The sequence below is a fragment of the Salvelinus namaycush genome, chromosome 16 (genome assembly GCF_016432855.1).
Source record: "Salvelinus namaycush isolate Seneca chromosome 16, SaNama_1.0, whole genome shotgun sequence".
Lineage (NCBI taxonomy): Eukaryota > Metazoa > Chordata > Actinopteri > Salmoniformes > Salmonidae > Salvelinus > Salvelinus namaycush.
The window spans coordinates 20,098,377-20,112,998 of NC_052322.1; the positions used below are offsets into that span (position 1 = coordinate 20,098,377).

The following is a 14,622-nucleotide window of genomic DNA, read 5'->3' on the forward strand; positions in this document are numbered from 1 at the left end:
GACCTGGGTCTCAGAGGAAGGAGGGGGAGAGGAGCTGAGCATCATCTCCCTGGCAACAACCAACATCACCCCAGCCTACTCAGAGCAACAGCTGTTCCCTCCCTCCTTGTCTTCCTCCCCTCCTCCCCAGTTCTCCTACAACCTAGAGCCACTGTCTCCAGATGGCCATGTGGAGATGACAATGATGCCAACAGTGGCCCAAACCTGCCAGCCCAAGCCTAGGCCAATGTTGTCACCAGAGAGGCAAGGAGGCGTGACAGGGGTGGAGGATGAAGAGAAGGGTGAAGCTGTTGAAGTTGACAACGTTGTGGGAGGGGAAGAGGGGGAGGACGGTGCTCCCCAGCGGAACTTCTGGAGCCGATACTTCCTGGTGGACCTGTTGGCAGTGGCCATGCCGGTGGTGCCGACGGTGGCCTGGCTGTGTCATGGGGCCCCGCGGGAGGTCATGCCTGTGTACCACATCGGTTCTCTGCTACGGGGTTGCTGCGCTGTGGCCCTTCACTCTCTGCGACGCGGGGGACGTGGCCGTGGCCCCACAAGCATGAATGGGGCGACCAATATCTGACAACTTTACTCCTTAGCCCCCTGACTTCCCTCACAGCAACCATGCAACCCCAACCTCTAACGAGTCACAGCCAGAACAGCAATCAGACTTTGATTTTGACTTGAACTTATATTGCTTTTTATTCTCCACCCACGTGTCTGATTTGAGGATGACATTGAGATTTACATGATCTGTTTCTGTTAGATTTGTAATCATGCCTAACTATCTAGGAAATCAAATGCAATAGTGATTTGATGGGGAATGCGTAAACTTTTTGCCACTGATCTACAGTGGCTCCCATGACTGCACATCTCATTGCATGTAACCCTGAGAAATGTTCAACCCTTTGCTATTAACTCACCTTAAACAGAACCTTCAAATACACACCTGCTACATTTGAACCTTGAACACTTTGATGTACTGTATTCTCCATGAATCTTCTCGTTGTCTTTGAAATTGGGGTGAACATGGTTCACCTTGTTAAACATCAGTAACATTTTCTTTTAGAGCTAAGTGAATGAGGGACCTGAGTGGGAGTTCTAGTTGAATGTCTTCTAAAAAATTATTTTCTCAAGAAAATAGATGAGAAAAGTAGATATGTTTGAGAATCTATTACTTTTCAGGGATAAACATTTATCTTCTGGTTTCATTAATTGTATTTATAGTCCAAGGATAAGAGTAAAATTCTGAATAAGACTAGCACTGTCCATGTCCAAATGCTGAACGCAAGTACAATGCCAGCTATGTATGTATTTGTTGGAAATACATTTGTTGAATTTCAACATTTACAATATTAGGAAATTATTTTCAAAAGGCTATAGATATTTCAAATATTGCAATTTTTTTCACTTTTAGGACTATACTACTTGAAGTTTGTCGTGGCTTTACATTTCATCAAACATTAACCATGCAAGTCTACTTTTGAGCCACATTATGCCGCTAATGCTACAGTGATAGATTTCTCAATTATTCAAATTCAGAAGTCAAAAGCAATAAGAGAAAGCTATGATGAAGTCTTTACAAGTGTTGATAAAATTGCACAAAAAGCTGTAGAATACAAAGTGTAAATAGATCTGGATGTATTTCTTCTTCCCTTTGAAAATAAACTGAAAGTTGCCTTTGTCGGTTTGTCATCTATTGAAGTCTGCTTCGGGAGAAGTAGAGACGCATGAGAATCATTATGAAATAATAAAAACATTTGAAGTCTCTTTTTGACATTGTTAGAACATATCCAAAGCTCTTAATGAGGAATATAATTAATTTTTATTAACCAATGGGATGCGAGTTGACTCATTGTGTTTGGGGGGGGGCAATTTAACTTATCCATAGTGTGCTCATGTTCCAATCTGTGCTGTGGTACTGGGTATGAAGAACATTTTTATCACAGATCAAGTTTTGCTTTTAGAACTTTACTAAACCTCAAACAAAATCATGCACCTTCACAAATCTTACACAATGGTATAATGAAACAATACTGTGAATGCAAATGTTTTCAGCCCACAAAGGTTTTCAATTTTGCATTCCCTTGTGATTACTAATGGATTTCAAACATGTCCTAAGCACTTCTCAGAGCATCACTAGAATTGGTCTACAGTGGAGAACCATTTCTCAGATACTGTGCAACAGAATAAAGAAACAGAGATGCAAGTAACATTTAATGTTGACATTTTTTCTATCCTATTTTAAAAAACACAATATCATGCGTGTTAAAGGATGATATTTTTATTCAAACACACCCATAGGAAATTGACCCATTTTGTTGCTTGAGAGGAAACTATACTTGTCAGCATACTCTGCGAGTTCTGTACTATAATAATGACCTTTAATTACACATTTGTATATATATATATGGTCTTGCAAACAGTGTGTGCCATGCTATTCAGTGTTTCATACAGAAAGTTGATGCAACTGAAAAAAATCTATATCAAAACATCACTAATATTAATTTAAGTCAACTTCTGTAATCCAAATTACATTACCCGATCCATTTAGGTAAAGAGTCATATATATATTTTTTAAATCACTTATGTCCACATTTTCAAAAAAGTTGCTAAAGCAAGGCCACTCACGGAGCCACAAGAATGAGATCAAATTTAATATTTGTGTAATGATACTTTATCCCAAATTGTGTCAGTACTTACCCCTGATGGCAGGCATGACTTACTTATTTGAAGTAAAAAGAAAAAAACAATACCATAAACATACATAACAGAATAAAATGACATGATATCTGAAAGGTATGGCCTATGACTTGTTAGGGTGTTCTACGACAAGCTAGATCAAGGATAAGGTATTAAGCAAGCGACAAAAACACATTTGAATCTAAATGGAAAGGAGAGTGAAGTGCTGAAGCTATTAGACAGTCTTTTACAGGAGTCAAGTGCATTAATCTTCCTTTAGCCTTTTCCTCCATGTTCCCGAGATAGGAGTCAACCTGCAGAGAGGGACAGGGATAGTTCTGTGGTTAACAGGAGAGATGCGACAGAGGGGATTATGGGAGATGAGCACCAAAGCTTGTTACACACATTCTAATGAGCTCTTAAGCTCTTACCACTGTAATCTACTCTGTAGTTAAACACCAACAGTGGAGCGCAATTATTGTAGACGATTTTTTGTAGAATTCTCTCACCCTGAAAATCTGAGTGGAATTAAACACGTAACAAGTGCACGCACACAGGCTTCACTCCAGGCCCATCAGCTCCACATCAAAGATTAGTGTAGAGTTGGGTGGGATGATGCCAGGGTGCCCTTTGCTGCCATAAGCAAAGTCCGGCGTGCAGGTCAGGGTCGCCCTCTGGCCCACACTCATCTGAAACAAAATATGTCCGATTTGGAAGATGTCATTCAATAACATAACCCTCCCATTGTGTCCTGACAAATCACTCCTAAACCCATTTTTTTGATTTCCTAAATGAATGAAACAAATGGTTTAATCATTATATTTAAGTCATTTAAGCAGACACTCTTATCCAGAGTGGCTCACGACTTACAGTGAGCGCATACATTTTTCGTACTGGTCCCCCGTGGTATTGAACCCTGCATTACAAACGCCATGCTCTACCAACTGGGCCACACACCCAGGAGAACCTTACCTGGCCAACCCCCTCCTCCCAGCCACGGATCACCTCCTGCTTGCCTATCTTGAACTTGAAAGGCTTGCCTCTGTCCCGGGATGAGTCAAACTTGGTTCCATCAGTCAGTGAGCCTGCGTGCAATAGAGTATTGCGAGAAAGTCATAGATCTGTGTAGCTAACGTTACCTGCATTTTTGTCCCCTCACAAATACTGTAGCTATTTACCGTTTGATAGCATCCATATCAAAATCCCCTGGATAAATAAACATCCACAGTAAACTAATAAAGCTATTGAACAATGGAAAGTTGGCTAACACCCGTCTTAATAATGAATTATCACTGGTTTTCAGCAGAAAACTGGCAAGCTATGAGCTAGTCTTAGCTAGCTAGTTTAGTTAGGGTGTGTAGGTAGCCATTATAGCTAACTAACTAGCTACCCGTCGTAGAAAAACGACTTACTTTTAATTAGATAAGAAAATGGTGTGGCAATTGTTACGTAGTTTATCAGACTATATCAGCTTTGCAGATTAGATTTTCCAACAAATACCACAACACTTATATTGTTGCCGACGAAGGTAGACAACTGACATTAGCTAGCTAAGCTATCCAGCTAGCTAGCTCGCTGACTTACCGACATAATGCACAACGCATGTCTGCCCTTTTTTGGGAAATGTCTGGCCTAAAAGATTGAAGAAAGGGTGAGAATTAGCCAGGCAATATGTAAACATATTTATATTTAGAATTTAGTTATATCCACTAAACCAATTTAATCATATTTGCTGTTTGTTCCATACCATCACCCGGGGTTATGGTCTCGATTTCTACTCCCATTTTCGCTCTCCGACGCACAAAAATGCAAGCGGAACTGGAAGTCCAAGGGTGTAATCATTAGTCCAAACAGTTTCAAAACGTTCAGTTTTGCAACTAAAACGGGAGTTTCTATTCGATATATTCAGGTAGATCCCGCCCCCTTTTGTTCTGTTTTTAAGAAACGTTTTGCAACAGAATTAATGTAATGAATATGCCCCAATGCATTGAAGACAAGGGGGAGGGCAACCGCAATTAATGGGCCAATGCCAGTTATGATGAGAAGTAATGCCTAATCGTTCATATCCTCCTGAGACAATTCCTTTTTGTCCTTCGCTAGTGGACATCAGTTTTTGGTCCGTATCTCATACAAGCTACTGTATTAAGTGCTGTTGTCCTCCTGAGTGGACAGTCTGGGCTTTTCAATTATATCATGTGTGGGGTGTGACCTTGACAACTTCATCTTCCTGGTTCTTAAAAAAAAATGGCTGCCATCAATTAGCACATTTATGGACATTTTAAAATAAGTGTGTATGTATTAATTATTTTTGTGAGCTTGGTGTTCCAATTGTTTCTAGTAAGTATATATCTCAGGAAAAGTTACGTGAGTTGTCAGGACTGTGTAATAATTCTTTCACATTAACCAGTTCGTCAATCTAAGTAACATAAAAAAATCCCCATCAAAATCAGTCAATTTAAACTAGAGATATCAGTTTTGAACTGATAAGTACAGTATTATGACCATACTATGGAAAGGGGAGACTCTCAAGAGCACAAGTGTCATGGGATATCTGAAGGTAACCCATTCAAACGAATGGAAGTATGGAGGTAGTTTTGTGCCCCCCAAAATAAGGGGTTGAATATGTGTTGTATGTATGTATGTATGTATGTATATATATATATATGTACACACACACATATATATACACATGTATACATACATATATATACACACAGTGCCAGACAAAAGTTTGGACACCTACTCATTCAAGGGTTTTTCTTTATTTGTACTATTTGCTACATTGTAGAATAATAGTGAAGACATCAAAACTATGAAATAACACATATGGAATCATGTAGTAACCAAAATCAAAATATATTTTACAGTCCCTACAGTCCCTGGTTCGAATCCAGTCTGTATCACATCCGTCCGTGATTGGGCGTCCCATAGGGTGGCACACAATTGGCCCAGCGTCATCCGGGTTTGGCCGGCATTGTAAATAAGAATTTGTTCTTAACTGACTTGCCTAGATAAGTAAAGGCTAAATTAAATAAAAAGGTGGTTGGCGTCTTGACTGACGACTGCGTGTTGATCCTATCTCCTCTATCAGTTGAAGGGAAAACAAGAACAGTTAGTGGCCTAGGGCTACACATATTTAATGTCATGCAAATACAAAACATCAATAAGAGAGGAAGTGTGCGGCAGGATGTTTGAGAAGAAGCATAAACTCAGGTATGTGTAAGTGAAGGTGTGAGGCAGTATGTTGGATTTAGACAGGAAGCTATTGTCAGAGTAGGAGCACTAAAGCAGCCTCTTAGGAGAGCCAAGAGTGTGCATGACTCACTCTCTGCCTTGCTCTCTCTGGAGCTGGAGGCGTTGTTCCTTGTTGATGGGGTACAGGTGGAAGAAGACCAGCCCTACCTGCAGCAGGGTGATGGGCACAGGGGCAAACAGTACAATCAGGGCAGTCATCATGTCCTCACTTTGTCTACAGGCAACTGCACAGTACACTCTTTAACCTAAAATGGTTCTTCAGCTGTCCCCATAAGAGAACCCTTTGAAGAACCCTTTCTGGTTCCAGGTAGAACCCTTTCCCCAAAAGGGTTCTAATAGAAACCATAAAGGGGTTGACCAAAACCAAAGCAGTTTTTTGCTATGGGGACAGTTGAAGAACCTTTTTTTCCTAATAGTGTACCCCACAAAGCTGCAGTACAAACAAGCATAAATACAAACAGAAAATATACACACGCATGCATGAACACGTAACATAAATTGAGTGATAGAAACATGAAATCAGATTTGACATAATGAGGAGAGAAAGGGAGAGGAGGAGTAGGTGGATGTATGACTCAATGTTAGTCATGGTTGAGATTCCAACAGACAGGCCTCCCCTAGCTTACTGCAGAAGGCATAGCAGTAGAAAAAAACAGTTGCTCCAGGTCCTTGCAGCAGGGTTTTTTCACAGCTAAGTCATCTACCACATCCGGGAGCATGGACCTACATGAATAATAAGAGACTGGTTCGCAAATCAGACCACACGCAGATTATGCAACAAGCACTGTCTGGTGAGTTCGATTGAAGTGTAAACTGGCCAAGTGTCAAATCAGCATATATCAGCATATATCAGCATATTAGAATATTCAACACTTGACAGGCTGTCATGGGGGTTTATTAATGAATCATCAAGTCAGCATTTTGTGTGTGTTGAGTGTCATTCAGAGTGACAGAGGCAGAGACAGAACTCAAGCAGAGTAGAGTAGAGAGCAGAGACACAGCCCAAAGCCAGAGTCGTGGCCTTCTAACTGCAGACTCGCCAAGGCAGCAGGAACACGGTTGCCAAGCTGAATCCTAGCATCACACACATGGCCACGAAGACTGGCAGTAAATACGAAGAAAAAAAAACATCACACACACAGTAAGTGAAGACTATTATTACTGTGAGCATAAACTTGTCATAAAGGGAGAAACAATGTTGTGCTCACAGACCAATGGAGATTGTAATCTATTTCCAAGCCCATACCAGAGATGCCTGTAACAGTGAAACAGCTATAGTTGCTGCAATCTGTTAGGACAAACAAACAACCATCCCAGATATTAAACACTAACAAGAGAATGTCTTGTGGCTATAGTTTTTGCCCTTTAATAAGGAATAAGTGGTTAGCTTGCAGAGACGAATACCAGCTACACATAAATATATCAAATCATAAAGAGTATGATATGCCAGATTGGATAAGAAATGTGTTCTGTCATCTGTGTATTGAGCCAATCAGACCGTCCTTTTGTGGCCAAGAGGGTGTGGGGTGTGTGATACAACTATGTGTGACATTGACAGAACTGTGTGTAGCAACAAGCAATGTCTTACCAGCAGAGACGGAAGGGGCTGGAACTGGGACCCAAGCCCAGCTGCATGGGTACAGAACAGTGCAAAGTTCCCCAAAGACATCTAAGGGACAAATGTGCATTAGTTGATTCAAGATTTATGAATTTTTTGTTGAACAATTTGAATGCAGTCCAGGCAAGGATTTATCTAGAAGGCAAGTGCAGCAAAGAGGAAGCCAAGGACCAGTTGTTGGTTAGGAACATGGCACACTAGCATCTTTAGAGTGGAGAGATAGGACACACACACTCTATCCACACTAGAGAGGGGAGCTGGAGACAAAATCAGAGAAAGGTGTTTGGTATTGTAGAAAACTGAAGAAAATACTTACTTACCGTGACTAAGTTTCTTTAGTTCCAAGCCTATCCATTATTTAGCCACCTCCCAGCTCTAGATTCTTGAACACGTTCTACTGAACCTTGACCTCCCATGTGCTTTGCTCTAGCAGTTCTAAACTGACCACACTCTAACCCTAACTCCATTGTTCTGACCGTTGACTCACTCCGCTGCTCTTTCACCCCCAGGAAAAGGACAAGGCAGCAGAGGAAGAACAGCCCACCCATGACCAGCACTGAGGTCAGGAAACTCTTACAACAGGGAAAAATACACAAAACCTCACAGATAAACAAGGCTACACAAACACAAGTCCTTCACATGTATGCATAAAACGCACAGGCCTATGGGTAAACAAACAAGACAAACTCATGTCCTTGAAATGCATGCTCCCACGTGCACACACACACAAGAATGGCCTTTGTTAGTTGTGCTAAGGACAGTTAATTAGTGTAATATGATATCCCTGGAATTATAGGTAAGTTCACTTCCACAGACAAAGAAATGCTGCTAAACCAACATAGTAGGAGAGCGGTATATCCTTCAGTGCTGGGTTAGGCTAGGGTTTGAGACTGGGAAACAGTTACTTGCACCATGCCCTGCCTGCAGTGTGTTTCAGAGGGGAAGTAGAACCATGGTCTGTAGTACCGGTTTGTGGTGAAGGGGTGTTGTGAGGCAGCTCCTGGCTCTGGTCCAACTGCTGACATGCCCCAGCCTTCTCTGTGTAGAATACAGCCTCAACCTGACCCTGAATCACAGAGGCCACCAGCATTGCCAGCTTCTCCACACTCATCCCTATCAGAGAGAGAAAGCAAGAGAGAGAGAGAAGGAGAAACAGACAGACCAAGGGACAGGTGAGGCTGAAAAACTGAAATGTATAATTTTATCAATTGTTACTGTATGCAATTCATCAATACAATATGAAAAACGAGACAGTGGATATCAAGCTCTTACTGTAGGCTGTGCAGAGTCTCTGTCTCATGTTCAGCGAAAGGGAAGGCACATTAATACACTGTGTCAGGAAAGAGACAGAAACCATGGTGAAAAAAAGGGGTTTGTGATACTAACTATAGAGTCAGTCAAGAATTGCACCTTGTAACCATGGTCACACTGACACAGGAAGAGTATGGAAGGCAGTAACCATACTGATGCCCTAAGGAATGTAAATTGTACTTCTTGTTTCATACAGTCAGGTAATTCTCAAGAAGCAACGGCAATAGCCCTGCAGAGATCAGGCTACAGCCAAGTGATTTGTTTGGGATACATACAGTAGTCATGATGATACAGAAATGGAGCAAGGCAAACAGTGGTTGAGGATGTAAAGGGTAAAGACTTAGAGATAGGGTTGGCGGGCCATACTATATGTGAAGGAAGAGTAGATAACAGGCTGGATGTCATGATGGTCTCAAACAGGCAGTTTGCTGTGAGGTACCAGGGAACACTGAAGGCTTGAGACATGAACTACAGCAGGACATAGGAGAAGACCCCAAAAGGCATGGAGACAACCACCCTGAAAAACACAAAATACAGAAAGGGATGCTCTGAGAAGGACAGCCCGAATGGATAGCACTGCTCAATGTCAATATAAAAATTGAAGGCATTACTGAGATCCACTAACCATGGCATGAGTTTGCCAATGGGTGTCAAACCGCTGAGGCTCACTAGCCTGAAGGTAGGGATGGGTCAGTTCCTCTTGAAGGATCAGAGAAACATAGAAGGCCTCAATCTGCAAAAGAGCCAGGGACAGAAAGGACTCCAGGCCAGAGAGATTACAGACAGACAGACGACAGTGGAGTTGACTGACTGACTGGCATGCAGGCAATGAGTAACATTACTGACCTGTAGAACATCCAGCAGGAACATCTGTAAAGCCAAGCCCATGTCAACAGTAGTAATCTGATATGGCACGCCTCCCATGGCATAGCACAGCTTCCTGGACAGAAGAAGCCCCCTGGCCTCTACAGTGACCGGATATATTACAGAGACACACACACACACACACTGGACATACATGCTTGTGAGATAGAAAAACAGAGAGCGAGAGAGAGTAAAATAAAGGGTGTGAATAGGATCTCGTGTTTTTCCTGTCCTATTCCACAGCCCAGCTACCTGTCTCAGTTGAAAAGTTGAAAACATGAAGTGAAGTCTTCTTTAAAGAGAAAATCAACATTTTATACCCATTTTTGGTTTACTAAGCACAATAAAAGGTAATTAACAGTTTTATATTTAAGAAATTCAAACTTTAAATTAAAGCTTACAATAGTCTTGCATTGATGACTGTCCTTGCATGTGTTTCCATCAATGGTTTGGGCGAGTAAATGACTCCTCAAGATCTGTAAAAGTTTTGAAGCAGCTCATCCTTTGGAACTAGGCTTCCCCGGTGGTTACAGACCACTCCAGGTCACCTTTGCCTCCTCTGTAAGGTATATCTCTGTCCTACTACTTCAGCATGATTCTCTGCTTCTGACATGAGAACAAGCTAAGTACTACTAGTATCTGGTAACCATGGACACATGCACACGTCTTAATCGTTGACAATCCCACAGAACAACCCTGGCCCTTTGAAAGTGAGAAACTCCTGCCAAAGTACATCAACCCAGTGAACCCACCCATGAAGCACTAAAGTGTTATAACACAAAAAGGTGTTAGGGGAAATGGTAGTCCATTGCAAGAGGATGGAGAACCAAATAAATGCTTCTGATAAATCAAATCATTGTTTCACATCGTCATTAATCATGAGTTGCTCAAGTTCAAATGGAGTAAAACACACTAAGCCAAATGTTCAACAGAAACTTCATATTGAATTGGACTCCCATGACCTCGTGAAACTCCTGGAATTTCACCCAGTCAGTCCCTACCTTTTCCTGCCTCAGCTACACCCCTAGAAAACAGAGAACATGAATGATGAACTCACACACTTCAGATCAGTTTACTTTAACATTGTTAATGGTATTTATTTAGAAACAGATTATCTGAACATACAGTAACAAAGCAATCAAACAGCAGCACAACCAACAACCAAGAAAGACTTGAAAGCCCCAGTATGAGACAAAAACAAATATGTTGATGTATTTCTCATTTAAAAAAAAGAGAACACAATTCTGATAACTTACTTAATCTGACTGGCTATCTTTTTTGTCAATAAAGGTGAAACGGGTGGTAGTACAAAGTACCAAATATCTTGCACAAATGATGTCCAACACTCTTATCATACTGCTTTAACATACATTTTCTTTCATTATTAGTACACATCAGTCCCTTCCTTTCATTTTCATTGTCATTGGTTGGTTTATACAGCAGTCAGACTTCTCCAGTTTTTTTTCTCTGTACAGGAATTATGTTTAAAGTGTACCTCCATATTTTTCTCCCCTGCCTCTATTTACATCAGTCTCATGGCCCTACATGTTGGTGCTCCTGGCAGTATCCTTGGATTGGCGGATACCATAAAGCCACTTGATCACTCTGGCGTTCCTCTCAATGACCGAGACACCATAGGGAGCTGGCTCTGCAGGCCCACCGTTCTCTTCTTCCTCTTCACCCTCATGGCCTGCACACTCTGACCCAGGAGCACTGGCACTGCGGAACTGTGCAAGGGACACAATGTCCGAGGCCGGCCCCTTCAGCACCTGCATCTCCGAATGGTCCAAACCACACAGGTTGAAGAAGCGCTCCAGGTCAGTACTGGCCCGGGAGTAACGGTCACTCATGTCTGATTTGGAGCGGGTCAGAGAGGGCCGTTTCCTGGAGCTACCGGAGGACGGGCGAGTGACCGACGGGGAGGGCGGAAGTACAGAGTAGTTGGCTGGGAACTGAACGGGGGTAGACGGGGAGTTGGGGGTTGGGGTGTGGTCTTGTGGTGGAGGGGCTGGGACTGGTTTAGGAGATGCAGGGCCTGGTGCATAGGTAGTTCGGGGGTGGAAGAGACGAAGAGGTGACATAGCGTTGTGGATCTGGGTGTGTGGATGCAGAGCCATGGGCTGCAATGGGAGATGCATCTGCTGCCGTGCTCTGAAGGGCTTCCTCACTGGCATTGTATGGTGGTGTTGGGGTATTACGTCCACTCTACGTATGGTTACTGCAGCAGAACATCCAGAAGGACTTAGGGGGCCAGAGGCATTTATCCTTAATTTGACTGGGGTGGACCATTCAGGGCAGGGGGTCGGGATCCCCTCAGCAGCCCCAGCAGAGAACGGAGAGGGACAAGGAGAGATGGTAGTGGTGCTGGGGCAATCAGGGGCCTGACTACTCTCCACTGGGTCCATGGTGGGGGCGGTAGGGGGAGTTTCAGCCTCACCCATCCCATTGATCAGGTTACTCAGGTGCTCCAGGTCCAATGGGGCACTCCCTTGCTGGGTGTAGTTAGAGCGAGGCGGTTGGGTCTTACGGGTTGGCCGCAGTCCGGTAGCCGGGGACATCAGAGGTTTGCGCATGACAGGCGGAGGCACTTTTATTGGCTGCTGCTTGGAGGGGGCCACCTGACTCTTGACGTATTTAGCCTTGTCTGCCGCCAGCCTCTCCACTGCGCTCTGCCTGGGCTCAGCTGCTGCCGCTGTTCTTGGTTGGAGGAGGCGGTTTGGCATGAGGATGCGGTTGGGGTTGGGCGTCCCAGCAGCCCTCACCGGCTGTGTCAGGACAGGCTGGGGGGTCTCCACAGGCATGCTGGAGATGGGAGTAGGAGGTAACATGGGTGGGTTGTCCTTGACTCCCGTCTTTCTCCTGCTGTTTTTGGCCACCCAAAGTCAAACTTCTTTGGATGCCATCAGTCCAGGATCCTACTGTCCCCTGAAAGTTGACAGGATTTTGCTCTTGGCTGATATGATTCCGTCTTCGTCCAGTTCCCACGGGATCTCACTTGAACCCTGGTGCCCTAAAGTCTCGATGTTCTGTAGAAAAAGGAGAAACACCATCATACATCAGACAGCAACTTACACACCATCAGATATATGTGTCAGAGGAAAGAGACAAAACATACAGGCAAGCAATCAATATAAATTCACAGTTACCTCAAAGACAGAGGGAGAGATACAGAGATACTGCCCCAATGTAACTGATACAGCAACTCACACTAAGCACTATAAAGTGCTGTGGTTGATTCAGGGATATTGTAAGTCAACAGTATAATGGCTCCTCCCCCTGCACCCACAAAACCCCAGGATGCAGCCAATCACAACACAGAATGTTATACATCTGAATAGAAAAGGAACGGGTCGGATGCAGGCCATTGGCTGCGGGTCCAAACATTTAACAATTACACCTAGCACCCATCGATCTCAAGAACATAACACAATACACTTCCACACTTCATTTTCATTAATTGTAAGGCCAGTGAAAAGCCTGAGCTTGAGAGAGGACTGAAGAAAAGTGTGTGTGTGGGGGGGGGGGGGGGGGGGGGGGGGGGGGCTCACCAGCTGTCAACAAACTATTGTTTGGAGGAATACCCAGACACACACCCCAACAGCTGTTAGAGGGGAACAATGCCACGCCATCTTTAAATAAAGCTCCCAGTTGCTAGGGGGTTGTGCTGGGCTTGGGCTTCCTCTAGACTGCAGACCCCAGGGTTGTCTGGTTTGTATTTCTGAAACCGTAACACTTGACCCACCCATCTAGGAGTTGACTGTAGTCAGTCCTCATCAATTCATTATCTGAATATTTGTTTTGCTTAGAAGAACACACATTATATAGGTTTTTCTACACCAGTAAATCTGCTGAAGATCAGTAACCACAGCAACATAGACATTAACTTCAGTAGCTGGATACAAGGGGGTTGGGTCAGGGAAATGATTCCATGTATCTGACCCTACTGGGGAACAAGAAGTTAAGAGTGTAGGCCTGTTATTAACTTCTAAAAACGTTCCTATTGTGTGGTGTCATGCACCGTTGGTAGATAAAGTGCAAAGATATCAATGACAAACCAGTATTCATTGCTTTATGAAAGAGGAAGAGTGAGTTTAAAATACACCACTAATAGTCTGTGTGACAGACACATTCTCAACATGTTTCTCATTCCACCTCGAGCAACAACTGTCTCACTGCACTCTCACCTGCATGTCCTTATCTCTTTATCTCAATGTTGCTTCTCCTCTCACACTCCTACTGTACACACAGTGCAATGCATGTCAATGAGGGCAGAGGACATTCTATTTTATTAGGCTAAGTTCTCCAAGTACAGTAATACTGAACACAAAGTTCTGTACAGTGGTATGTAAAATGAACATACCGATCCTTCTCATTCCACCCAGGCTCAAGTCTCAGCTTGTTCCATTTAGGAAGAAAAAACACCTAACACCATGGGATGACCCAGGAGGTTAATGAGAAAAGACTAGTAGAAACTTACAAGCCAGGTATATACATGAAACTGAAAGGACCTCTCACAAAAACACAGTCAAGGCCTTATAGACGGTCTTGTCCTAGTGTTCTTTGATCCTGTTTGTTTGAAGGCGTTGGTTCCTAGGACACACGCACACTTACTCAGGCTTTACAATCCAATGAAAACTCACCTTTAGAGTGGAAGTAGAATCTTACAGGTCCCCAACAGAACTCTAGGCCTCTCTACAGCTCATCACGCCACAAAGGGTAACAACTGTAGAATTCTACTGTAGCGTGTAAATGTGTTCCAGAATGGAAGGGAGCAACAGACCAGCCAAACCTGTCAGACGACTCATGTGCTGCTCCTCCTCCTTGTTCTACTCCCTCCCCCACCTGACTACTCTGACCAATCACTCCTACATAAGGAAGTAGACCGGGTTCTTCTGTCACATGACAGTTTC

General features: G+C 43.4%; 3 protein-coding genes across 6 annotated transcripts; all 3 read right to left on the minus strand.

The window, feature by feature from the left end:
* Positions 1 to 1,937: 1,937 nt before the first annotated feature.
* On the minus strand, positions 1,938 to 4,528 carry LOC120061145 (peptidyl-prolyl cis-trans isomerase FKBP1A-like). Of its 2 annotated transcripts, none has more exons than XR_005478303.1 (5): positions 4,412 to 4,524; positions 4,249 to 4,296; positions 3,637 to 3,749; positions 3,174 to 3,353; positions 1,938 to 2,978 (listed from the first exon to the last, which is right to left on the minus strand). XR_005478303.1 is itself a non-coding variant. In XM_039010716.1 (5 exons), the coding sequence occupies exons 1-4, from the start codon at positions 4,446 to 4,448 to the stop codon at positions 3,225 to 3,227; spliced, it is 327 nt and encodes a 108-aa protein (XP_038866644.1). In that variant the 5' UTR covers positions 4,449 to 4,528; the 3' UTR covers positions 1,938 to 2,978; positions 3,218 to 3,224. The 2 variants fall into 2 exon arrangements, 1 of the variants encoding a protein (XP_038866644.1); XM_039010716.1 differs by having other exon boundaries at positions 3,218 to 3,353; positions 4,412 to 4,528.
* Positions 4,529 to 5,576: 1,048 nt separating this feature from the next.
* Positions 5,577 to 10,284, minus strand: LOC120061146 (sodium-dependent lysophosphatidylcholine symporter 1-A-like). 3 transcript variants are annotated; one of them, XM_039010718.1, is made up of 8 exons: positions 10,114 to 10,274; positions 9,474 to 9,869; positions 9,215 to 9,365; positions 8,810 to 8,867; positions 8,504 to 8,650; positions 7,508 to 7,588; positions 5,990 to 6,066; positions 5,577 to 5,748 (listed from the first exon to the last, which is right to left on the minus strand). In XM_039010718.1, exons 3-8 carry the CDS (start codon positions 9,311 to 9,313, stop codon positions 5,740 to 5,742), a joined length of 471 nt encoding a protein of 156 aa, XP_038866646.1. In that variant the 5' UTR covers positions 9,314 to 9,365; positions 9,474 to 9,869; positions 10,114 to 10,274; the 3' UTR covers positions 5,577 to 5,739. The 3 variants fall into 3 exon arrangements, 2 of the variants coding, with proteins under 2 accessions (XP_038866646.1, XP_038866645.1); XM_039010717.1 differs by having other exon boundaries at positions 5,577 to 6,066; positions 10,114 to 10,284; XR_005478304.1 differs by lacking the exons at positions 8,504 to 8,650; positions 8,810 to 8,867; positions 9,215 to 9,365; positions 9,474 to 9,869; positions 10,114 to 10,274 and adding an exon at positions 7,858 to 8,069.
* A 495-nt stretch (positions 10,285 to 10,779) lies between these two features.
* Positions 10,780 to 14,542, minus strand: LOC120061147 (protein FAM110A-like). Its single transcript, XM_039010721.1, has 2 exons — positions 14,353 to 14,542; positions 10,780 to 12,738 (listed from the first exon to the last, which is right to left on the minus strand). The coding sequence occupies exon 2, from the start codon at positions 12,538 to 12,540 to the stop codon at positions 11,254 to 11,256; it is 1,287 nt and encodes a 428-aa protein (XP_038866649.1). The 5' UTR covers positions 12,541 to 12,738; positions 14,353 to 14,542; the 3' UTR covers positions 10,780 to 11,253.
* Positions 14,543 to 14,622: the final 80 nt, after the last annotated feature.